The 24,750-nt window shown below is 36.7% G+C and overlaps 1 protein-coding gene and 1 pseudogene across 1 annotated transcript in view; one reads left to right on the top strand and one right to left on the bottom strand.

The window, feature by feature from the left end:
* Nucleotides 1–24,750, bottom strand: part of YEATS2 (YEATS domain containing 2) — an 87,114-nt gene that overhangs the window by 6,367 nt on the left and 55,997 nt on the right. Inside the window, exons 16-26 of the mRNA XM_025042224.1 lie at nt 22,211–22,469; nt 19,880–20,041; nt 18,222–18,445; nt 17,327–17,485; nt 13,960–14,136; nt 12,383–12,566; nt 8,128–8,256; nt 7,509–7,607; nt 3,379–3,481; nt 2,392–2,465; nt 419–498 (exon numbers count right to left, since the gene is read on the bottom strand). Coding sequence (XP_024897992.1) covers nt 419–498; nt 2,392–2,465; nt 3,379–3,481; nt 7,509–7,607; nt 8,128–8,256; nt 12,383–12,566; nt 13,960–14,136; nt 17,327–17,485; nt 18,222–18,445; nt 19,880–20,041; nt 22,211–22,469 — 1,650 coding nt within the window. The remainder of the gene's footprint in view (nt 1–418; nt 499–2,391; nt 2,466–3,378; nt 3,482–7,508; nt 7,608–8,127; nt 8,257–12,382; nt 12,567–13,959; nt 14,137–17,326; nt 17,486–18,221; nt 18,446–19,879; nt 20,042–22,210; nt 22,470–24,750) is intronic.
* Nucleotides 23,555–23,673, top strand: LOC112474267 (annotated as a pseudogene).

Here is a 24,750-nt window from a genome sequence, read left to right as displayed (position 1 = left end):
AGCCTCCCTGAACCCATCACACTGACTTCCCCGTAGCTTCCTAAGCATGCCTTTGTACGCGTTCTTTCCTCTTACAACCCCACCGTCTGGCATAGTAGCTGCCACGCTGTAAGCACTCAATGAACACTTGATTTAATTTTAATATACTGAAATCCGTAAAAAACTTTAGAAAATTTTACCGATAGAAGAAAAGAAAGGAGACTCTTCAAAGGCTAGCTATGAGTCTTTGAAGAATGAGATTTTTAACAGAGGAAAAAATTCTACCATCAAATATTGAACAAAATATGCTGCAAATTTTATCACTGTTCCATTCGACAAGGTTTACAGAGGCAGCCAGAATGCACATGTGTTTTGGTTCTTTTCTCCCCGCAGGCTTTCAGTGGTGGCCTGAATATCAAATAGGCAGACATGGGATTACCTCGGCAGCTCTCCTCTTTCCAATGTTCCAGCCATAATACTGCTCCACAGACTTTGCAGAAAAACAGCTGGCATCTTCACCTAGAATGCACATATCCAGCAAATTCTGAATAAAATTGTTATGTTTTTTCCCCTACACGGCAAACCAAACTTTATTTTTTAAAAAAGAAACTCTGCTGCAATTTTAGTTACAATAACTTCCTCAATATTTCCATTACTTAGAGATAATAGAGAAAATAAAAAGGGCAAGTGGATTCTTGGTCATTCAGATCAGTGCAAGAATCTACTGAATGCCCCTGAGATGCACGTAACTGCCTCCAGTGATACACACCTTGTCATGTTTTGCTGCCAAAGCTATTAGTGACCCTTCACTGTTCCTTATCAGTCTCCCACTTGCTACAACAAAAGTGAACTTACTGGAGCCCTGACATTTGCAACAATATCATTACCAGTTGCTGAAGACAAGGTACAGGGCCTCAAATTTTCAGAAAAGCCACATTTGCAAGATGAGTATAGAAAAAGGGGGGATTATTCACCATGAGGCCTGCTCAACTAGCTTTTCATATTTATTACTTTAAAAATTGTTATGATTTAAATCAAATCTTATTTGCTCGAGGCATGTCCAAAAGTTTCTTTAGACCTCTTTCTTGGAATATGTTCCTTACTGGGCAAGTTCAGATGCAACGTAACACAGAAAGGCTCCTTAAAAGAGAAGACATCTCATTTGTGTGTACTCAAAACATCTCTCCTTGGGAAATCAGCTTCTTTGGTAGAGAAAGGTAATCTACTGCCATGAAGCTATTAAAATAAGTGGAAATGGCATTCTACTAGGAGCCAGGAGATCTGAGATCTAGCCTTGGCCCTGCCATTAATTCAGTGAGTGGCCTTGGGCAACCTACATAACCTCCCTGGGCTTCAATTTTCTTATCTATAAAATGAGACCGGTGGGAAAGATGGTTTCTGAACTGCCTTCTAGCTTTAATATTTTGTATTTGTATCTAAATCCTAAACAGCGGGGAAGGAGAGGAGAAAGACTTTTGAATTTTGTTCTGCTGGGCTAGGAAAATGTCACTGAAAGTTTACTCTGAACTACCTCAAAAATGACTGCTCAAATTTCAACCAAGAAAACAAAAATAATTTCTTTGCTATTACATTTGGAAAAAAAAAAAGGCAACGTAGTCTGTACTTGGCTTATCATTTTCATATTCCCAGGAATGCAATATGATAATCTTCATCTTGTCTCTCTACATGTTCCTGGGCGAGACACACCCCTAAGCACCCAAAGGCTGTCTGCCCCTCAGTAAGGGCTGTTGATTCTGTCAGGACAACCTGGGCTGAGAAGCAAATTATTCAGTCTAGCTAACAATGGGCAGTGCTGGAGAAGACTTCACTGCTGGAGGTTGTGATCATCACACATTTCTGCAAAGTGAGGAAAGTGAGTGGTAGAGGAGAGACGAATGGCTTTGGAGTCAAACAGAACTGCCTCATCGCTCACCGCTAATGATCTCGAGCAAATTACTTAACTTTGCTCATCCTCGATTTTCTTATCTGTAAAACAGAGATGATATCACCTATCCCACAAGAGGCTGTGATTAAATAAGAGAGTAAAAGTAATGAGCCTGCACAATCTGGCACATTATAGGCAAATTTTAATTTCTTTCCTTATTAATAAACATTAAGAGCTAATACAGTTTTAATTATACACAGAACAGATTTATGATTTACATACAACAATAAATGTAAAAAATTCCTTCTACAGATCAAATAGAGTAAAGACAGTGAAAGACTAACTGGCTGACCAAGAAATTTTGAATTCTAAAACCCTGCACATGAGCTGCAGCTGTAGTGAAAGCCTCCTGAGATAATGACCACATGTTTTAATTTATAATTCAAGTGCTTCAAGTTGACTCAATATCCTAAGTAGTTCACAGCTTTAAAAACAATGCATCCATATATTCAGAATAATCGTCTTACTTTTTGCAGTGATTAATGGGATCTTCTTTACAACTGCTGTTAAGAGTTGCTGGATAGTTTCTAAATGGTCTATCCTGAGGATAAAAGAAAAGAAAATTAAGGTTGTAGCAGCTTCTAGCCATTTACACACATGAATTTATGTACATATTCTCCCTTTCTGAAGTAATTAACACTAAACCAACTATGTTGGCAGATGTTTTCTTCCACAGATAGCCTTCTTTACAAACGAAGATCATTCTATGCTTAAAAAGAAAACATCAAGACTAAATAAACAGATGAGACCTCAGGAATGGCAAATTATGAAAATATCACATTTTATTTTATCTATATTTATAAAGAGCCACACAGTCTTTTTTCAGTGTGACTGCCACTATGGCAGAAAATTCTATCATATAAATGCCTTAGAGCCATTATAGTTCATGCCCCCAGCAGTCTGAGATACATCAAAATATGTGGTCAGAGGTGGGTTCCCAATATGGAAATTGTAAAATCTCATGAAGTATTTCTAGAAGAAGCAATGAGTGCATAAGGCCCATGAAAAGGGTTAAGATTAGGCAGGTGTGTGGCTACTTGGACAAAAAATGTGTACACACCTAAGTAACTGTATCATGAGAAATTTCATACCCAAGGATTCATCAAAGAAGGTACATGCTAGCAAACTCAACTGGAGATCTATAATTCCACCTGAGGCTTCTGAGGCGACAAATCAAGTTGACTCAATATCCTAAGTAGTTCACAGCTTTAAAAAAAATGCATCCATATGTCACTTCCAGCTCACATCAATGTGTAAAATAAGACACTTGAGCTGGGTGTGCATCAGGTGGTAATACTTGTTCACTGCACACAGGTTTCCATCCATTAAGGGGCTTATCTCTATACACACATAACCTTATACATAGTCAACTGCCGCAGGCATGGTTTTTAAAACGTATCATAAAAACATCCAAAGCACAACTAATCTCTTAGAGAAAGGGCTGAAATAATTACTTAATGATATAGTTTCCCAGCTCAGAACTTTCTTCTGTTTTCACTGCTGTCTGACCGTCCTGAGAGAGGCAGCTTGGCCCAGGAGTTTCTGGTTCGGTCTTCACTATGAGGGAAGCGCAACAAAGAGAGAGCTGTTAGGGTTCAATGATGCAAGGACACGTGTAGGCAGAAACAAAAGCCCTTCCGTTCAAACTCAGTGAGGAAACTGCCACACCAGCTGTTGCAGGGACACAGCCAGGGGACTGAGATGGCGCCTATCATCACAGGGTCAGCAGACAAAGGAAGAACTGTTAGCTTGGATCTCATGGGGAGCAACTCAGCTCATGACAAGGCAGGGCAATAAAATGGCTTCTTAGACAGTTCTGAAAGGGCCAACGAAATCGCTATGTAAGAATGAACACACACACACACACGCACTGAACAACGCCACATTAAAATACAACACTGGCCTGTTCCTAAGTTCTAATATCCTTCTGGATATCATCCCTCTAGCTCAGTTTATCAACTTTCAGCATTATTTCAGTGTTCTAAGATATAAGGCAGGAAGCAGAAATCAGATCCTCTGTGCTAGGAAATATCCAAGCTAATCACATTAGGCTTTCAATATTATTGAATCTATTGATGGAAGATAGATGCATGCACATGTCTTCCTTTAGTTCTATAGTCTTCTTTGATCAAAAAACTCTGACCACACACTACTGCTTCTGTATCAGCTTCTCTACCTTCAATCTGTTTTCTATACACTCGATCTTATACACCAGCACCAGAAAATTTTCCTAAAGGGACATTTTAGTATCATTTTTCTACTCGATATCTTTCAGTAGTTTCATATACTAGTACATTCTCCCCCTTTTTACTGATACATAACTAGCATACAGTACACAAAAATGAAATATATAGGTCGATAAATTTTACATATGTATACACCCATGTCCTTCACACTCAAATCAAGGTAAGACAGTATTTCCACTGCTCAACTAGGCTCCCCTAAGCTTTTGACAGTTCCTCCCGACACCTTTTGTCCACTATGAATTTCATGTAACTGGAATCATGCTGTACATACCTGTCTGCATCAGCATCTTTTTAGTTATTAAAAATAACATGTGATGGGCACTCTTGTATGTCATTTGATGGACATAAGCACACATTTCCTAGAAGTGTATTTGCTGGAACGGAGGGCAGATGTATGTAAAACTTTATTAGAAACTGTCAAACTGAACGTGATTATATCAATGTTTAGTCCCACCAACAATGTGTGCAAGTTACAGTTGTTTCACATCTTTGGCAACACTTGGTGCTTCCCATCCTTTTAATTTTGGTGATAGACTAGTATCTCACTATGATTTTAATTTGCATTTCCCTGATGACAAGATCAAACAACTTTTCGTATCACATTTTTTGATCTTTAAAAAAGTGTCAGTCTTTTTCATATTGAATTTTAGAAATTCTGTGTATGCTCTGTATGTGACTCCTTTGTTAGATATATATCTATTGCAAATATCGAGTCTGTAACTTGACTTTCACTCTTAATTTTGTCCCTCTGATGAAGTGGGTTTCCAGTGTTAATAAAGTCTAATTTACCAATCTTTTCTTTTATGGCTTTCTTGTGTGTTCTGTGCGCAAAGTCTTGAAGATATTCTCATATTCTCTTCTAGAAGCTTTATTGTTTTACCTTTCACATTTAGGTCTATGACCCAATTCGAATTAATTTTTGTTTATGGTTTAAGGTAGGAGCCAAGGCCCACTGTTTTCCCAAATGGATATATCCAATTAACCCAGCACTACTTACTGAAAAGACCATTTGTCATAAATCAGGTGACACTATACACGTATGAGTCTATTTCTGTGCTCTCTCTTCTGTTCCATTAGCCTGTCTATTCTCGAACCAATATCATGCTATCTCAATTACTGCAGCTTAACGGTATATATCTCTGGTGGTCTAAGTCCCCTAGTTTTTTGTTCTTTAACACTGGTCGGCTATTCTAAGCCTTTGTCTTTCCTTATACATTTTAGACTTGGCTTGTCAATTTCCATGCACACACAAAAACAACACTGTTTTTGACTGGGACTGTACTGAATCTGCATGTCAATTTTTGTGGGAGAACTGATAACTTCAGCTCTTTCATTAAATTAATATAATGCATTATATTTATAACAAATTACTTATAATTTATTAATAACCTTCCATTTAGGTCTTTTTCATTTCTCTCAGAAATGTTTAGCAGGTTGTTAGCATTTAATTTCTATGTAGAAATTAAAATTATTTTTATTTGTATACTGACTTACATTGAGTGACCCTGCTAATTTCACTGTTAGTAATACAGATTCCTCCAATCCCTAGTGATTCCAAGACTTCAAGAAACGAAAGTAAGTCCTCAGAAAAAGTTCAGATACCCCAATGCTACAGGTGCGAGTATACCACCCGATTCTGACACTCGGACAATTACAGAATTATATGATCAGCATTTTCAGATTGAGACAGCTATTCTACTAGAAAAATGAAAACATATGCTCTCAAAGACTTGTACATAATAGCCCCAAACTGGAAACAACTCTAATGCCCACCAACAGAAAAAAGCAAAAACAAATTATGGAGTATTCCTACAATATGGAATACTGCTCAACAACATGGATGAATCTCAAAAACATTATGGTGAATGAGTGAAACCACACACAAAAGAATACATGTGCTTCCATTCATAAAGTTAAAAAACAGACACAAGTAATCTATCGTAATAGAAATCAGAACAGCAGTTGCCTATGGGGGGTGGGAATTGACTGGAAGGGACACAAAGTGATAGAAATTTCTACATCTTAAAAGGGATGTTGCTTACATGTGTTTAACTCTTCAAATGGTATGCTTTGCATTTCACTATATGAAATTTTACCTCAATTAAAGTCAAAACAGAGATGTTCTGGCCCCAGTCCAAAATAAGTTGAATCAGCGTCTATACAAGGAAGGCCTATGACATATACCTACTATTGAGGAGAAATGCTGGTCCAGTATTTCTATCATGAGCTTTCTTTTGATCAGCAGTTGGCAAACACTTCCTGTAAAGGACTAATCAGTAAAATATTGTAGGCTTTGTGAGACATGATCTTAGTTGGAACTACTCAACTCTGAGGTCAGAGCCCATCCACAGACAATATATAAATGAATGGGCATGGCTGTATGCCTATAAAACGTTATTTAAAAAATAAACAGCAGACTAGTCGGCCAATCCCTGCTTCAGATGGTCATGCTATTAAGTTACAAATCCACCTCTTCTAGAGACTATTATGAGTGATCCTGGCATGCCTAAAAAGCAGACGTAGTTCAAATTCCAACTGCACTGTTTTCTAGCTTTCTAGACTTGAGAAGTATATACTTAGCATCTCCAAACTTCGGTTTCCTCATTTGCAAAATGGGCATAATAACTATCCTGAAGTACTGTGATAATTAGTGATATATGTAAAGCAGGTAGCACGGTGTCTGGTATATATCAGGCTATACATGGTAGCTGTCGTCATTACTACAAATGTTACTGATGTCAAAATCTGTTGCTCTGATCCACTGCACTATATCTCAATCTACTCAACAGTCGAAAATGTCACTGCCGGCTTGCCAAAGCCTGGCCCTACCTAACCCTCCTTTATCACAACTTTACCACAGATCCTTTACCATATATCCTAGATGAGTCTAATTGGTCTATTTACCCTAACGAGCCCTCTGGTCTTTGTCTCTACTGTCTCCTTAATCTGGCATGCCCTTTGACCTCTCCACAGCTAAAAATATTTCACTCTTTTAAAGTCCAGGTTACAATCCATGTCCCATACAAAGTCCTATCCCCCTCCATACCCTACTAACCCTGATCAGACATCCTAGACTAGGCTATTTCAGCATTCGCTTTCCAGATCATTTATCCTACAGTTGTTATCAACTGTCTACTGCAACTCTCTTCAATCTGATTATAAGTTCTTAGAGGACAGAAATGATGCTTTACATAGCTGTTTCCCTTACTGTCGAGTCCACCATTCAAACAGTATGTATTTTTGAGGTGGTTCACAGATGCTGAAACTTCAAGGGACTCAGATTACAGTAATGCCTTGCACAAAACTTGTGGGCAAATATATTATGAGAAACTACATACCTTTTGTAACAGTTGCTGGAGTAGAGCTGGGGATGACTGTAGTTGGGGCAGCTACAGGCAGAATGGTAGGTGATTTGCTGGCAGAAAATGACTGAACCACTAAAAGGCAAAAAAGGAGGGGAGGATATAAGAAATACGGAAATTATTTTAATGAGGATGATACAACTCCCAGGTGATAGCCTCATTTTAAACTAATAGCACAAAAACAATCAGTACAATAGAAATGATAAGGCCCTTTTTTAATACAGTGATTTTGATAATGTTGTTTACTATTAGTATTAGGGTAACTGAGCCATTACCTTCAACTGTGGAAATAAGGGCTTGTCATTAAACTAAGAAAATAAAAATCCAATTAACCTGAACTCTCATAAATGCTTAAAATGTTCCTCCTCTACTCAACTTTAGAAATGGGCAGCTATTAGAAGCCAATAGATCATTTGAATTTTACTTTCAGTCCTAGAGTTGGTGCTGTAGAGTTCAAGGTGCCGTGGAATACTGTGACAGGTGAAGGGCAAGCCATACAAGGAAGAAGCAGTCATCAGCTGAGAAAATATGGACTTTCTCCCAAGAGAGACCTGGAGACAACCACAGAATGGTAGGCCCATGGTGAAGGACTTACCTTTATTCACAGGCATCAGGATAGTCTGCACACCTCCAGATGTATTTACACTGAGTGGTTTCAGCTGGCTGGGGATCGTCAGGACGGCCTGCTGGGGATTGGATTGACTGGAGTGAATCTTTAACAACCCTAAAATAAGTTAGAAGATAAGGCCAAGCTGAAGATCAGATGCTTCCTTAAAGTTCCTGTTCTCTTTAGTATTCTTATTTTAACATGAGAGGAAGTTCGTAGGACATTTAACCTTTCAATAAACCAAGCTGGAAGCATGAGGCAATGGATGTGGCAGATTTCACAATTAAACAATGGTGTGACAATAATAATTTATTTTTATCCCACAGTCACAAATACAGAAATTTTTGGAAAAGCAGAACTATAGAAAAGATAAAAAGTCACCCGAAGTTCTACTGTAGAGACAACCAGTATTAAATATTTTGAGACAGTTCTTTTTCATGTTTTCTATGACAATTTATTTGTTTTGTATATAGCTGCGATATGTACACAATCAATATAAATTTTTTAATTGATTTGGATAATTGTAATTTTCCTACTTAAAAACCTTCTCTGGCTCCTGACCGCCTAGAGAATGTTTCCAAAATTAGTTTCAAAGCACTCAGAGTCCATTTTAATTTGGTCCCAATTTATCTGCATCTCTTTCTCACCATCCCTTTGTATCTGATACTCCTATCTATCTATTTACCATAACTTATAGTTTCCCATCTCTGTGCGGCCACTATTTTTCAAACAGCAGATATTCTCAACTTATTTTATAAAGGATCATCTTCTCCCACTTTCCTTTAAAGGCCATTTCCATATTCCTATTTCTATTACAAAACTATTCCAGGCATTCAGAGGATCAGTAAAAAATGACAAAGGGCTTTTATTGTGAGAGAGCACGTAAGACACAACACAAACACGGTTATAACATAACTACTTACAGCATCAGTGGCTAAAGATACTTTAAGGCACTGGAAAGCAGTTGGTTTAAGGAATCATCTTAAGCACTTTCTAGAACAATCTTAAATAAACAAGAAAATCTTTCTTTGGAATACGTAAGTTCTAAATCAGTTAAGTTATACGTACTTACTGAGATGTGCCCCTGGAGAGTACAACAATGACTTGGTGTTTTCACATTTTTAAAATTCTTATTTTTAATAAAATATCACGTCCTTATCTGTTGAAAAGTAAAAAGTGCTAAAAAGCTTCTAAAAGTAGCCATCCTTTGCTCTAACTCCCCAACCTCATCTAATTCCCCAGTAGCATCTACTTTTAACCCTTTTGATTCATTCTTTTAATATTTATCTCAGTATTTTTAAAAGAATGTGTATATTATAGGCCTTGATTCATTTTGATGTAACATTTTAACATTATATGCTGATTTACTGCTAGGGTAGATAAACATTTTAAAGCACCCTTCTTTCCTAATACTCCAATATTGTTCTCTATTGATCCAAAGAATACCATAATGTTATGATTCCACTTTATCTTCTGAGCTTAAAAATTTCCCTTTTCATTTGCTTAGTTCTCTTTCAGCATCATACTAAGAATGCTGTAAACTACCCACCTCCTTCAAGAATGCTATAAACTACCCCTTAATACAATTCTCCACATAGTCAAATCTCCTCAATAATTTACAGTTCCAGCTTTTATGATAGGCTTCCTGGAGCTCTCTGGTCTGCCCCAAGTCAGACTGTGCTTTCCAGGCCTGCAGGAAAGCTCTCTACCTGGGGACAGCTTCACTGCTGCCCTGGAAATCCCCTTTGCCTTCCTTCTGTGTTAGATCCTGCTTTCTTCCTCTTTCTTGGTCTATACTTTTACTCTGGTAAAATGTATTTTAGCAATGTCTCCAGACAGGGTGCACAGGAAATACATTTGAAGCAGATAATATTTCACACTCAGTACTGGCTGATTACAGAATTTTAAACTGAAAGTAATTTTCCCCTAGAATTGTGAAAAGCAGTATTCTAGCTTCCAGCATTGCTACTGAGAAGCCCAATGATAATGGAATTTCTGAACTTTTCTATTTCTCTCTGACAGCTTTTAAGATCTTCTCTTTGTCCCTGGTGTTCTGATTTCGTGAACAAATAGTGCCTCTGTGTGAACCATCTTTCATTCATTGAGCTGGACACTGTGCCTTTTTGAACCTGGAAGTCCGTGCCCTTCAATTCTGGGATAAATTGTTTCATTTCTTGGATCATTTCCTTCCCACTATTTTCTGTTTTCTTTCTGGAACTCCTTGTAGTCTGATGTTGCTGGGGCTCCCTGATACCTCATTGAATTTTCTTTCTTAGTGTCTACTTCTTGGTCCGTTCCCTGCTTCCACTTTGTGCCTCATAGTTTAGTCTAAAGGCTGCAGCCAGTGATCCTGTTAAAAGGTAAGGCAGATTATGTTACTCCTTAGCTTAAACCCCTCCAGTGGCTTCCCTAGGGGTAAAAGTCAAAGTTGTTAAAATGACTTACAAAGGTTGTATGTGATTTGGCCCCCACTGCTCTGACTTTCTCTTAGTACTCCTAGTAAGAGAGTTTACTCTGCTCTAGTCACAATGGCGACTGACTTGTTTGAAATAGTTTCTAATGCATATGAAAATTTTAATTAAAAAATTAATGGTCAGTAGGAAATAGTTTTGATTCTTTATGAAAATATTATACAGAAAATTTCACCGGCAGCATCTCATGCAACTAGAACTTAAAGCAGTGAGACTTCATTTATTGCATATTAAGAACCTAATCAGAAAAGGGGAGGGCATTCATTTTTCATAACAATAATTCCTTCTATTTCTACTCCAGTCCTGACACAGTGTCTCCAAACATTCAGTTAATACAGTGAGCACTCCCAATGCTAGAACTTGATCAATTTGAACTGGGAAGAAGAAGTCATGTGAAAAATATACTGGCCTCAACCTTTTGGTCTAACTACCCCAAAGCAAACGAGACATAGGGGCTTGGTTGAGAGTCACATATAGAATGTAGTGATAATAACAACAATAATAACAACAATAACCACAATCTTTTATACAAAGGTACTAAGGAGGGTGTGTGTGTGTGTATTTATGTATGTTTGTGTGGGGACATTCAGTGATACTCAGTTTTTATCAGTGCCAGGTGGTACATTGTTGTCAATCTATGATAAGACATTAATCCGTTACATTAATACAGAAATTAGAAGTGTTCAAAAACTTTTGTAACAGTTTGACACTGCTGCAACATTTTTATTATATTTTACAGAAGTATCTGTCTGTACTGGACTGTAGAAAAACAAAACTGATGTCTCAAGTTTGAGAAGCAATACTGTGTACTATATCAACCCACGGCATCTATGTAATTAAACACATTAATATTTCTGCGGCAAAACACAAATGTTCACGGTAAGCAGCACAAACAGCCTGTCTGGAGGTCAGATTTCACCATAAAATTAAAAAAAAAACCCCAAACAAACAAACCTTTGTGTTTCACAGATTTTAGAATTGCAGAGAAGGGAATATGGACTAACAATGATGACACTGAAAATGGTAACAGCAGCAATTATTTATATAATGGCTACTACATGTCAGACGTATGTACGTGTGTGTGTGTGTGTGTGTGTGTGTGTGTGTGTGTAAACAACACATTTAATCCTCTCAATTTTATGAGGTAGATATTATTATCAACCTCATTTTACAGCCAAGGAAACTGAAGCAAGTTATTTTAACTAAGGCAATCTGGCTCCAGGATTTGTGCTGTGTGTTCACTTTTCTGGAGCCATTTAGTGTTGGCACAAACATATCATACATCTTATCAGACCTCAAGCATGTCACTCTAACACTACCCAACTTAATAACTAATGTTAAAAATCATGACTCGAAGTCACTAAGGCTAATTTATATTTTATATGTTTTGTGAAAGCAAAGAGATGTGTGTTTTATAATGAGTTCCATGTAAAGTTAATAAAAAAAAAAAAAGAAATTGGTACTTTAAAGAGAGGAAACTCTTAGCACTCCACAAAATTACCTTATGAAAGCAGCCGAAATACCTAATAGGATTCCAGATGGCTGAGGTTTTATTAAATTGAAAAATTATTATTCAATTTATAAAACCATCTCAGACTTAAAAATTTACACAAATTTTAAATAAGAATACTTTATCTAAAAAGCAGCTACCCGGAAAATGTTGCTGAATTAATTATTTTTAACAACATATTACACATCATATTGTTTAAGACCTTCCGAAAATATTCTGGCCCAAGAGAGAAAGAAAATAACATCATTACGGTACAACTGACCTGATACTGTGGCTTTTCCGGAGATAGGGTTTGGTGTGGACACCAGGGATGTAGCACTGATAACGGAGGGAGCTGCAGCCTTGCAGGAGCCCATGGTGGCCTGGCTCATACATGCTTGTTGCTGCCCAGAAGTTTTCATTACAGAACTTATAGTAGATGATGAACTAGAAGCTGTTCCTTCTGACTGCTCAATCGACAGGATCAGAAAGAACAATAACGAAATAGAAAGCAGTGTCACTTACAACAGTGAGTGCCATGTAGCATATTCAAGAAGTATTATCTACTAGCTATTATTACCTACCTATTAAATGTCATGCCATTGAAAAATATTTCTTTCCTAGTTCAGTGGATCCTAGACTTTTAGATTTCATGGACCAAGAAAAATTTTAAATGAGGTCTCACAGGGTTGCCACATTAAAAAAATTCACCATCTATTATATTACTTTATAAAAGGACATTTCAACACCAAAAATGTAGGAGGATATAATCTCAGAATGAAAACTGGAATAAAATGAGTTTTATTGAAAACTCACTATAATGTTTTAAAGTTTGTTATATTAATTTAGCAAACATCTGCTACGTGGTCCAGAGATAAAAGCCCTCAAATAGGAGAGGGTTACTAAACCGTGATGAATGCCACAGCAGGCACAGGTACAAGGCACCATCACAAATGAGGGGAAAGTGACTACTTCTCCCAGGGATGGGGAGGGAAGAGTACCGGGAAAAGCTTCAGGTAAAAATATGTTGTAGCATGCATCAGTACTTCATTCATTTTACAGCTGAATAATTTTCAATTTTATGGATTACATTTGTTTATCCAAATCAATAATAAAAGACAATGAATAACCCACCTAAAAAATAGGCAAAGAATCTGAATAGATATTTCTCCAAAGACAACTTACAAATGGCAAAAAACCAACCAAACAAAAAAACACATAAAAAGATACTCAACATCATTAGCTATCAGGGGAATGCAAATCAAAACCACAATGAAATACTACTTCACACTCACCAGGATGCCTATAATAAAAAAAAAAAAAGTAGACAAGAACAAATGTCAGCAAGGATACAGAAAAACTGGAACTCTCATCCATTGCTGGTAGGAATCTAAAATGGTGCAGCCACTTAGGAAAACAATTTGGCAGCTCTTCAAAATGTTAAACATAGTTACTATGTGATCCAGCAATTCCTTTTCTAGATATATACCCAAGAGAAGTAAAAACATATGATTATACAAAAACTTGTATATAAATGTTCATAGTAGCATTATTCATTATAGTCAAAAAGTTTAAACCACCCAAATGTCCATCCAACGACTGCTACAGGGTATTGAGGTTCATTTTGCTGTGATAAAATGTTCTAGAATTAGATAGTGGTGATGGTTGCACAACCTTGAGAATATAATAAAAACCACTAAACTGTACACTTTAAAATGGTGAATTTTAGGGTATGTAAATTACGCTTCAATTTTTAAAAAAGAGCAATATGGCTCACTGGTGTGCCTGCTGAATATCTTCTTTATGTTCTTACTATTTTTATGTTTCATTATGATCTTCTACTGTCACGCTAATTCTCACCTGTTGTGCAGGACCATTTGCTGAGAGGGCCACAGCTGGTGAGGTGGCAGTTGTGATAACCCCTCCTGCTACTCTCAGCATTGTGGTTCCAGGCTTTGAGAGTTGTGAAGTGGCTGGCACAGACTTCAATGTACCATCAGATATTTTCATCAGAGACGCCTGTCCCCCAGGGGCCGCCTTCAGAAACAAAATGAGATGAAGTAGCAATGCTGCCCTAGTTAATAGGCACAATTTATCCCTTACATACGCCCCCAAAACTAGAGCACATCCAAGAAAGTCTTGCAATCAAAAAACTTTATGAAGTGTCTGGGCACCTCTCCAACAAGATCATGAGTTTATAATATTTTACCTACAAATTTACTTGTTCATTGTAGAACAAGTAAATGAAAGCATTTGCAAGTCACTATTTGGCAGTAGTCTCTTGAAAGATACCAGGCCATTTGTTATCAAAAAAATTGAGTCCAAAGTGCTCTTAAATGTATATATAATCTCTAAACATGAAAATCGAACCAAGAAGTCCAGATTTAAATGGTTATATTAACGGTGCTCTATGCTAATACAAGATTAGCCTTTAGTACTAGGGAACCATTTGACAAATTATAAGTTTTAGTAGTTTAAAACAAGGCTCGGCAAACTTTTCATGTAAACGGCGTGACTAAGCATGTCAGCTTTGCAGGCCATGTGGTCTCTGCTGCAACCCCTCAACTCTACTGTTATAGCATGAAATGGGTGAGGCTGTGTGCCAATAAAATGTTTATAAAAACAGGAAGTTTTAAGTTCAGTTTGCTGCCTCCTGGTCTAAATGATTGCTTTGTTCCCAAAATTAATGCACCCCATGAGTAATACCATTTATCAGTCTCTGAGGGCATACTATGTGCCAGGAATGGCACAAAGCACTTTTATATATCTTCTGTCATTCAATCTTTTCATAAACCTTACAGGGTAGATTTTACTCTCATTTTAAAGATGAAAGATTAAGCTCAGTGACTTTACCAGGGTCACACAGCCAGTAACTGGTGGGGCCAGGATCAGAATTCAGAAGTAGTAGCTATGGCATAATTTGCACTGGAGTCTTATGCAAATTGAAACCACCATGAGATATCACTTCATACTCACAAAAATGACTAAAATTAAAAAGAATGATGATCCTCGATGTTGGTGGGATGTGGAACAATCGAAACTCTCTCATATTACTTATGAGTCAAATGATACAACTACTTTGCACAACCATTTGTCAGTTTCTTACAAAGTTTCTTATGTACTTACCATTATGACCTAGCTATTCTACTGTACAAAATGATCTATACAGGAATGTTCATAACAGTATCACTCAGAAGTCAAAAACGAAATAAACCAAATGTCCATCAACAGAATAGAATCATGCAACAAAATACCACTCAAGAACAGAAAATAATAAACTGATACACATATGGAAAAATGCAAAGACATTATGTTGAATAGAAACTAGACATAAAAGAGTACATACTACATAACTTTATTGATAGCAAATTCAAGAATTGACAGAAGCTAACCTATGATAATAGAAATAGAAAAATGGTGACAGAAAAAAACTGAAAGGAAAAAAAGGATAATGTTTTAGAGTGACAGAAATGTTCTATATCTTGATTGGGATAGTGGCTATATGCTAAAATTCACTGAGCAAGTACACTTATAATCTATGAATTACTTTATATAAATTATAACTTAATAAAAGACAACAGTAATTGTCTCAGCTGTGGCAGGACAGGGAGAATGTCACTGCATTGGCTGCAACATAAGCATGTAAGAAAAAATCAGCTAAGGTTTTTAAACAACTGCCTAAAGAATTTTGGGGCCTCATATCTCTTTGAAAGAGCATCTGACCAAAGGGAAATTGGTACTCAAGGTAACCAAATGTTGGTCATTTGAAAAGATTTCAATAAAATCGAGAGACTGCTAAATTGATAAAGAAAAAAGAGAAGATACAAAATTATCAAAATCAAGAATGAAAAGGGGATATCATTAAAGATTCCACAGGTATTAAAAGGTTAATAATGAAAAATTATGAACACATTTATGCCGATAAATTCAAATAGATGAAATGGACAAATTCCTTTAAAGATATAAAGTACCAGACTTCCCTCAAGAAGAAATAAACTGAATAGTCCTGCATCTACTAAATATACTGAAATTATGGTTAAAAACCTCCCAGTTAGGGAAATTCCAGGCCATCATGGCTTCACTGTTGTAATCTAAACAGTTAAGGAAGAAATAATACCAATTCTACATACACTCTTCCCCAAAAAATGAAGATGGAAATTTCCAACTCATTTTATAAGGCCAGCATTACCCCGACACCAAAACCAGACAGAAACTATAAAGAAATCTACTGGTCAACGTTCCTTGCAAAAATTCTAAATAAAATTTTACCAAATTAAACAATATATTAAAAAAAAGATAACATATCATAACCAAATGGAGTTTATCCCAGGAATGTGGGGTGGCTTAACATTTGAAAAATCAATATAACCATATTAATAAGCCAAGAAAGAAAAAAGATGATCATCTCAGCAGAAAAAGCATTTGACAAAAATCCAATATTCATTCCACGCTTTGAGAACTGATGACCTACAGAGAGTCATAAAAAATGCAGTTTTTTGATAAATGGTATCATACAGAAGGTCTAAATCCTTCTGTACTTTGTTTGTTTCATTGGGTAAGATTCTGAGATCTAGCTACAGATTCTCCTATAGATAAGTATGATATCTCTCACCTAGTTAAAATATTCTGTCATTATTCTTTGGCTTATACTAAAGAATGCTGTAGAAACATGCACAAAACCCTCTAGAGCAATTTACTTATTGTATGGATAGTTTGGCTGAAATCGCCTATTACATTATTCAGAATCTCCTACATGAAGTCCTTCCAGAAAAATTTTAGAATAAAATATCAAGAAAACCTTTGTTTCTTTAAAGAAAATATTATGTGGTTACATTTTTTTTTCCTCTCACAAATAATGTGAACTTTGTAACTGATCATGCTTCTCATTTTGCTTTGACAAATTTTATTAACTATATAGGACATTACTGTTTGCATATCTAACTCTCTGGCCTTATCTTCTCGTTCTACTTATATTTGCCAATTTCAACATTTTATTCTGATTTTTCTATACTATTTTATTGTTAATTTTCTTATGTAACCTTAATTTCTTTGTGGAAAGAGTTAAATTGTAAATATGTAAATAAATGCCACAATCACCATGTATTTGTGTGTGTGTGTGTGTGTGTGTGTGTGTCTCTGTGTGTGTGTATTTACCTGGGTAAACAAAGTGGTTTTTTGCGTGTGTGTGTGTGTGTGTGTGTGTCTGTCTCTGTGTGTGTTTATTTACCTGGGTAAACAAAGTGGTTTTTTGTCCAGAGATGACTTTTAAAGTTTGTTGTCCTTGTGCAGAAGATGTGCTGACTCCCAGTGTTCCTTGGACCACTGACCCAGTGGTCAGCTGTTTTCCAGATGTCTGGGGTGATGGCTGGCCAACTAAAAACGTACCCTAAGTCAGAAAATATAAAGATTTAATCAGTAATTTGTTATATTCAAATAACTTGCTTGGATCCTTTAAATCACAAGGCCCTGTGTTACAAGCTATGATGCTTCCCTTCAGTTTTGTGCTCAGTGTCACTACCAATAGTAACCACCACTTCTCAAACTTTGCACAGTAGTTACAGAGCAGGCTGTTGGAAACTCAAGTTTTGTAATCTAGTCCTCAAAGCTAGATTTACTCATTCAGACTGATAACTATCCATCCTTCTCAATAAGAATGTCTGGAACCAAAATTCCATTACTTTCTGTAGAGAAGAGCCAAGACTTTAGCAACAAAGGGAAAGAAGGCAGAACCTGTTCGTAATTCTGACTCCAACCTAACTCTAAATACCATAACCTGATTCTATCTCTTTGGTGACTCCCTTCGAAGAGAAAACTTTCAACTGCATGCACATTAATACTGTTTATTACTGCAAAGATTTAGGAGGCATTAGCAAAGAGCTGGGTTTAAAACCACATTTCCACCACTGGCTTCGCAGAGTGGCCTTGGATAAGTGATGTCTTTCTGAATCTCTATTTTCTCTTCTCTTGAAACAAAATGAGCCCTAAATAACACAGATTTATAACACAGCTAAAATGTTAGCACTGACCCCTGATCCCAGAGCTGTAATGTAAACCCACTACAATTAAAGGCAGTTAATAAATGACTAAATGATTTAAAAGATACCAGTCACCAATGACCAGACCTGAGGTGTTTGCTTGAGGATGTAAGATGTGTAAGTCAGGTGTTGGGATATCCCTCCAGGGCCAGCGGGGCTTTGGGTTCCTCCTGTTCCTCCTCCTCCTCCTCCACCTCCTCCACTTCCTCCTCCTCCTCCTCCACCGCTGCTGCCACCTCCACTGCCACCACCTCCTCCTCCTGTACCACCACCACCACCACCACTACCGGCAGCTGATCCAGACTGTAGGTCTGCAAATACAGTGAATGACAGCAACATCATAAAAAGTATCAAGAAGAGGTTCAGTGGAAAAAAAACAGGTGAGCCCAGAAATGTTTTTTTACAGCACTTTCCTTCCCTTTCCTATTTTCCTCCTCCTTTCTGTGATAAGAGAGAGAACTTCCTAGAGTTGAAGACTAACATCTATTTACTTTCAACTGAATGACAGTTGACTAGTTCAGCTCTGAGAACAATGAAGAACTTATCTTTGACAACTGTTTTGACTTAGTTGTGGGAGATCAAGAGAGAGTCGGATACTGACATTTTCTAACCAGGTGTTAATTTTAATCAACACTTGAATGTGCTCAGAGAAGTGCTTCCAAACTTTTGGGCATCTGATTCAATTTCAGTGAAACTGCTAGAATTTAGTGTAATTTTACAGTACTCTCTTTTTGGTCTTACCCACCTTGGAAAAAACTAAGACTTTCCTCATATTTATAATGACTCCAGGGCCCCATTCTTTTATGCTTTTCAAATTCCACGTTAAAAGCCTTTGGACCCTTTTTACTTCCCTTTTGGTGACATAATGTATATTAACTAAAATCTAAGTAGCTCTCTGATGAATTTTGGAATACTTACATTGTCCTTTTCTTACATATCTAACATTTTGATTCACCAATGCTTAGGTATGAGGAAAAATACCAGGGTGAGAGAGTGGAAATCACCCATTAGCGTCAATAAGCAAAACGGTGATTAGCTTACACACTGCATTTTGGCAAGAGTGGCTAATTTCTAATGAACCTGATTGCTGTATCAACTGTACTTCTCATTCAGAGGGATATAATTCCTTTTACCCTTTCCTTTTCAACACTACCCAGATAGCTTTTCCTCTATATGTCAAAGCAAAAGTTTACATAAGTAAACTTTTAGATAAACCACCTAATTTCCTTGGGGCTTTAAGACTTGTACATTAAGGCTGAGGCTGTATTTCTTTCTATCTCCAAACCTAGCAAACTTAAAAAGCACATCTTAACAATGGCAAGCAGAGACAACTGCATCCAATCCTATTCCCATCCCCTTCAAAATAAAAATAGGTTCCAGCCATTAGAAGCAGACAGACCTCCCCAGGTGTCACCAGTTTTCAGATACCGTTGAAGGGAAGAGCTCTTCATTTACAGTTCAGCTTTCTCCCAACACAGCCTCAAAAGCCATAACTCTTCAGTGTAATTTGTCCCTGATCCCAACCCTGAGCAGGTAAACCCAAAATAACAATGCCCTCTCCTAAGTCTATGATTATTTAAAGCCATTTCCAGTTAAATTATGTGTATATTTTAAGTGCATCTGGGCAAATGCTACCATTATTTCACCAAGCATAGCTTCCTGAAACAGGAAAGAATGGCCCCTCAGGTGAATGAGATGAACATACCCAGAGACCCAAGAACCAAATGATTTAATGATGGACTAACTAGCATTGTTGGTGGCTCGCAGGATGGCTCCTTGGGGGATCAGCAGCAGTTTTCCTTTTCCTGAAGGGTTTTTGCTGTTTGTTGTAAGGTAGAGTTTAGTGCCAGGAGGCAAATTTGCCAAGTTGGCCAAATTAGTGGCTGGTAGCTGCAACGTTGCCATGACTAAAATGGTAAAAAATAAAAGAAAAAGAAGAAAAATGGTTAAGATAATATGGAACGGAGGGCAATGCCATCTCTAAAACTAACACATAAAGTACTTACTAGAAAACACTTGCAAACAGTAAACTCTAAAGTTTATTTACTAGAAACATAATGCTTTAAAGGCTGACATTCTTAAATCTCTTTTTAATTAAAAAATAATTTGTATACTACAAGAGCCTGTTATAAACTGCAAGTAATTTATATTTGTATTTAAATAGGGCAACCATATGTCCTGATTTGCCCAGAACAATTCCAGTTTACAGCTATGTTCCATTGTAATTATTAATAGCGACTTTTTACTCTCAAATTTACAGTGGTTTAGACAATTAACAAAATAATCTATCTATAGATGAAACCCCCACCCCTCACGCTTTGTTTAAAGCCCCTGTGGTCAATTTCTAGTAAAGGATGAATCTACTGATTTGAAACAAGACTTCCAGCCTCCATCCCTTACTGAGAACCACAAACGGTACAGTCAACAACTGGCCAATGTGCTATGAATCTACAGTTCACCTTTTCAAGTCTCACCTGTCAGAGAGCTTTCACTTACCCCTGAGAATTTACTTCTTGGTGCACATGGCTATACTAACTACCTTTAAACATGAGTCTTAAAGGAGACTTAAATATCAGCTTTTCTGCAATGTCTTTGAATTCAAATCTCCATGAAATGAAGCCTGTAGAACCACAGGAAAAGGACTCCCAGAGCCTCCCCAAGTGGTTCTCATTACTACTCCACTGTGCCAAACTTTACGAAGTAAGAACCCTAGAAGCTGCCCCAAAATATCAGGGGCTGTTATTAAAACTGAGCGCCATTCCCCTCTATTATTACCAGAACTAATCCTATCTTACACCACTGTGCATCTATGCCACTGCTAGAAGCAGAAACTTCCCTAGTCAGCCACCTCACCTGAAGTCCCATCTCTATATTGTTCATAGTTCCTGATCTCAACTAATCTCATCCCTTCCTCCTACCCAAACTTTTTCGCCATGCCCCCAAGAACTCCTGCTATGATCAATACACCCTTTAAAACTTCAACTTTCTTGAACGTTATATCTTTTGTGGTAATTAAACCTGACAGTCCTCTGAAGATATGGCTTTCCCAGCAGCTCTTTTAGCTAAGGATTATTATTATTAGTTTTTAAAAAATCTTACCTCAATATCTGAGAACCAAGAGTAGAAGAGATCTTTTGCTCCCTAGTTTGGCTTTGAGACCATTATCACCCCTCACTTCGAAAATAAAAGCAAGCAAACAAACATACAACCCAGCTCCTCTGAGGCTCATGCTTGGCTACATCATATTATTTCTCTCTTTTTTACTGTTACTGACCTTCCAGTCACTTCTCCTTTATTACAGACTGACTCCTGACTCAGTCTTACTCTCTGTGCTAAAGACTGCCATTCTCAGTGACAACATTACACATGATTTATTTCTCTGGCTTCTCTGCTGCTCGATCTTCTAAACTCGAAAGATCATTTCTTCCAATGCATCTCGATCACTCACTTTTAATGCCACAAATGATCTCTGTCATTACCAGCAATATGACATCTCTGAAATCTTTATTTTGGATTTCTACTACCTTCTATCTTTCCAACTCACTTCAATGATTCTTTAGCCTCATTAAGACTTTGAAAAATTAGTAAATATTTAACATCTTAGGTATATTTTTTTCAAAACAACACAGCAAAGCCTAAAACACATTGAAACTGTTTAAACTTTTGTTTGGTAGAGAATGCATGCATTAGTCAAATATCTTCAAATGTTGCTGGCAAATGACCACAGCGCTCTAAGTCTGAAATACAACCCAAAGTGGAGATAAGGACAAAAGAGAATTATTCTTCAGATCTGAAAGCAGTAGCAAGAAATACCCTCTATTTTTATTATTATTGCTAAAACATACAGACACACACGTACAGACACACACATACAGACACACACACACCTTAAAGCAAACTACTTATAAACCTCTATGTACAATTTACATGAAAAAGAGTAACATGTTTTTATAAACTCTTTATGGTATCAACCTACTAGGTTTTCCTAAACAGAACCAAATACCAAATAAAATCACTAGCAAAGAACATTTTGGTAAGGGCTGCTGCTGAAAGGGCCCCTAATGAGTATTAGTTACCTGAACCCTGGGATCCACTCTTCTGAGGGCCAGCAGCAGTGACCTGGGCCTTGGTTAAGGCCTGCACTGGCTGAGCGACAATAGTTCCTCCACCTCCACTCACAATTGCTTTGGCGACTCCTTGGGTCACAACTTGCTTTGGACCAACTGCTTTGGTGACAGAAGAACTGGCCTTGGCTACAAGGATTTGGCCACCACTGATTGCCACAGCCTGTTTCACTGTTGAAGGTAAAGCAGACCCAACTGGAACCCCAACGACCTGTTCAAAACAGAGGAAAGTCCAGCAGTGATTCTTCTCGCAGTGCTTTCGAGAGCTCTTAGAACAGAATAGTCACTGTGTTCTAGCAAGGAACAAAGCAAAGTCCTAGTTATAATACATATCTAGGAGTCTAATTAAATCATCTAGGAATGCGACCTATAATATATGTGAAACACAGCAGTACTCCTTACATTTTGGATATTATTACAATAAAAGGTTTACTCTTAACCCCAGCTACTGTTATTTTAATTATAAAAATGTTCTTATACAAAATACAGAAATGTAAAAATAAAATTCTACTCATTCAGAAATAATCTCTTAATATTTTTAATGTATTTACTTTCAATTCTTTTTAATGTTCATTTTAAAACAGATTAGAATCACACATATAGTTTTATAATTTAAAAATTTTACATCATACCATAAGGATTTTCCAGTGTTATTTTTGAAAAACATTTTTAGATGACCAAATAAAAATATATTAGACTAGATATACCATAATCTACGTAAGCATTTCATGATTATGTGGATATTTAGTAATTTTAAACCTCACAGTAGAAAAACTGTGCAATAAACATCTAATGTATGAACTATAATCTCCACGATATACTTTGAAATATCACTTGTTTTATAACCCATTCTGTTATCTCCAACTAAAATGATTATGTCTTTATTTCAAGAGGTCCTAACAATTCATGTCATTTATTATATTGTATAACGTGACACGTCTTTCAACTGATTATTAAGAAAAATTCTCTTTTCCTATATATTTCTAATCTTTCCTTTCCTTGAAGGTAGATATTTGGTTAAAAAAGAAAAAGCATTAGCAAGAAGATTTAATTGAATTAGAATACCCAGTACCCAAATTGTAAGTTAGATCTCTGGTTCTGAAAATACTGTAAGGAGATCTCGTTCAAGTAATAAAATACTATGAAGCTTTTAAAACAAAATAATAGTAGGATGTTAAATTAGAAGAAACAATTTAAATAATGGCCAAGTGGGGTAGTGCTTATCACTTCCCAGTTCTTTATTTCATAAAAAACTTCTCAGCAGAAACTATATGAAAAGATTTTATAAAAATGGCAGTCTACGGCCATCCTACCCTGAACAAGCCCAATCCCATCTGATCTGAGAAGTTAAGCAGGGTTGGGCCTGGTTAGTATTTGGATGGGAGACCACCTAGGAAGCCCAGGTGCTGTAGGCATAAAAAATAAAAATAAAAATAAATAAGGAATCGTAAGCTGACAAAGTCCTTGCAATTTGTAAGGTCAACCAAGAGTTGCCTTGCCTAAAAAAAAAAAAGGCAAAAGATTTGTCTTCAGAAGGCACAAAAGATAAAGTAGGAAATACTTTTTACCTATCAGATTGGAGGAGAAAAATTTTAAAGTCTGATAACACCAAGAATTGGCTAGAGGATATGCGGAAACGGGAACTTTTGTTCATTGCTTGTAGAAAAGTAAATTGGTACAGCCATTCAGAGAGGTACTGGCATAACACTGAAAATTCACATGCCCCATGTTGCAGCAATTCTACTTTTAGGAATACAGTGGACCCTTGAACAACGTGGGGGTTTGGGGTGGTGATCCCCTGCACAGTCAAAAATCCAAATATAACTTTTGAATCCCCAAAAACTTTATACCAGTTGTCCCTCAGTATCCATGAGAGATTGGTTCCAGGAACCTCTGTGGATACCAAAATCCATGGCTGCTCAAGTCCTCAATATATAATGGTGTAGATCAATGCATATAGTCAGCACCCTCCGCCCCCTGCCCGCATCCATGGACTCCCAAACACAGATAGAAAATAGTACAGATATTTATTGAAAATAATTTGTGTATAAGTAAACTTGTGCAGTTCAAACCCATGTTGTTGAAGGGGCAACTGTATCTTTTATTTAAATCTCCAAGCACATAAACATTACATGCTATTTATGGCTATGTATTTCCATGATAAACGTATGAATTGGAAAGGTACGCATTCAAATTCATGACAGTGTTGCTTTTGGGAAGAACAAAGTAGACTTCAACTTTGTTTACTTGGAGGAAAAATAATCTAAACGTGAATATGTTAATTCAGGATGGAGGATATGTGGGTATTGATTGTATTATTCTCTGTATTTCTAAATTAAAGAATGATATGATTACGTAAAAGGTAGAACAAAAAGATAAACTATATACAACTGATGACTGGGATTTTTAAGTCAAATAATTATTAAATCATACTTGGTTTCTTTTAAAAAAAAATACGAGTAGAGTAAAATACAGTTGCCATGTGCTTGGAT

Source organism: Pteropus alecto, unplaced genomic scaffold, assembly GCF_000325575.1.
Source record: "Pteropus alecto unplaced genomic scaffold, ASM32557v1 scaffold88, whole genome shotgun sequence".
NCBI classification, from domain to species: domain Eukaryota; kingdom Metazoa; phylum Chordata; class Mammalia; order Chiroptera; family Pteropodidae; genus Pteropus; species Pteropus alecto.
Note: the sequence above shows the minus strand (reverse complement) of the source record. Positions and strands in the feature narration are given on the sequence as shown.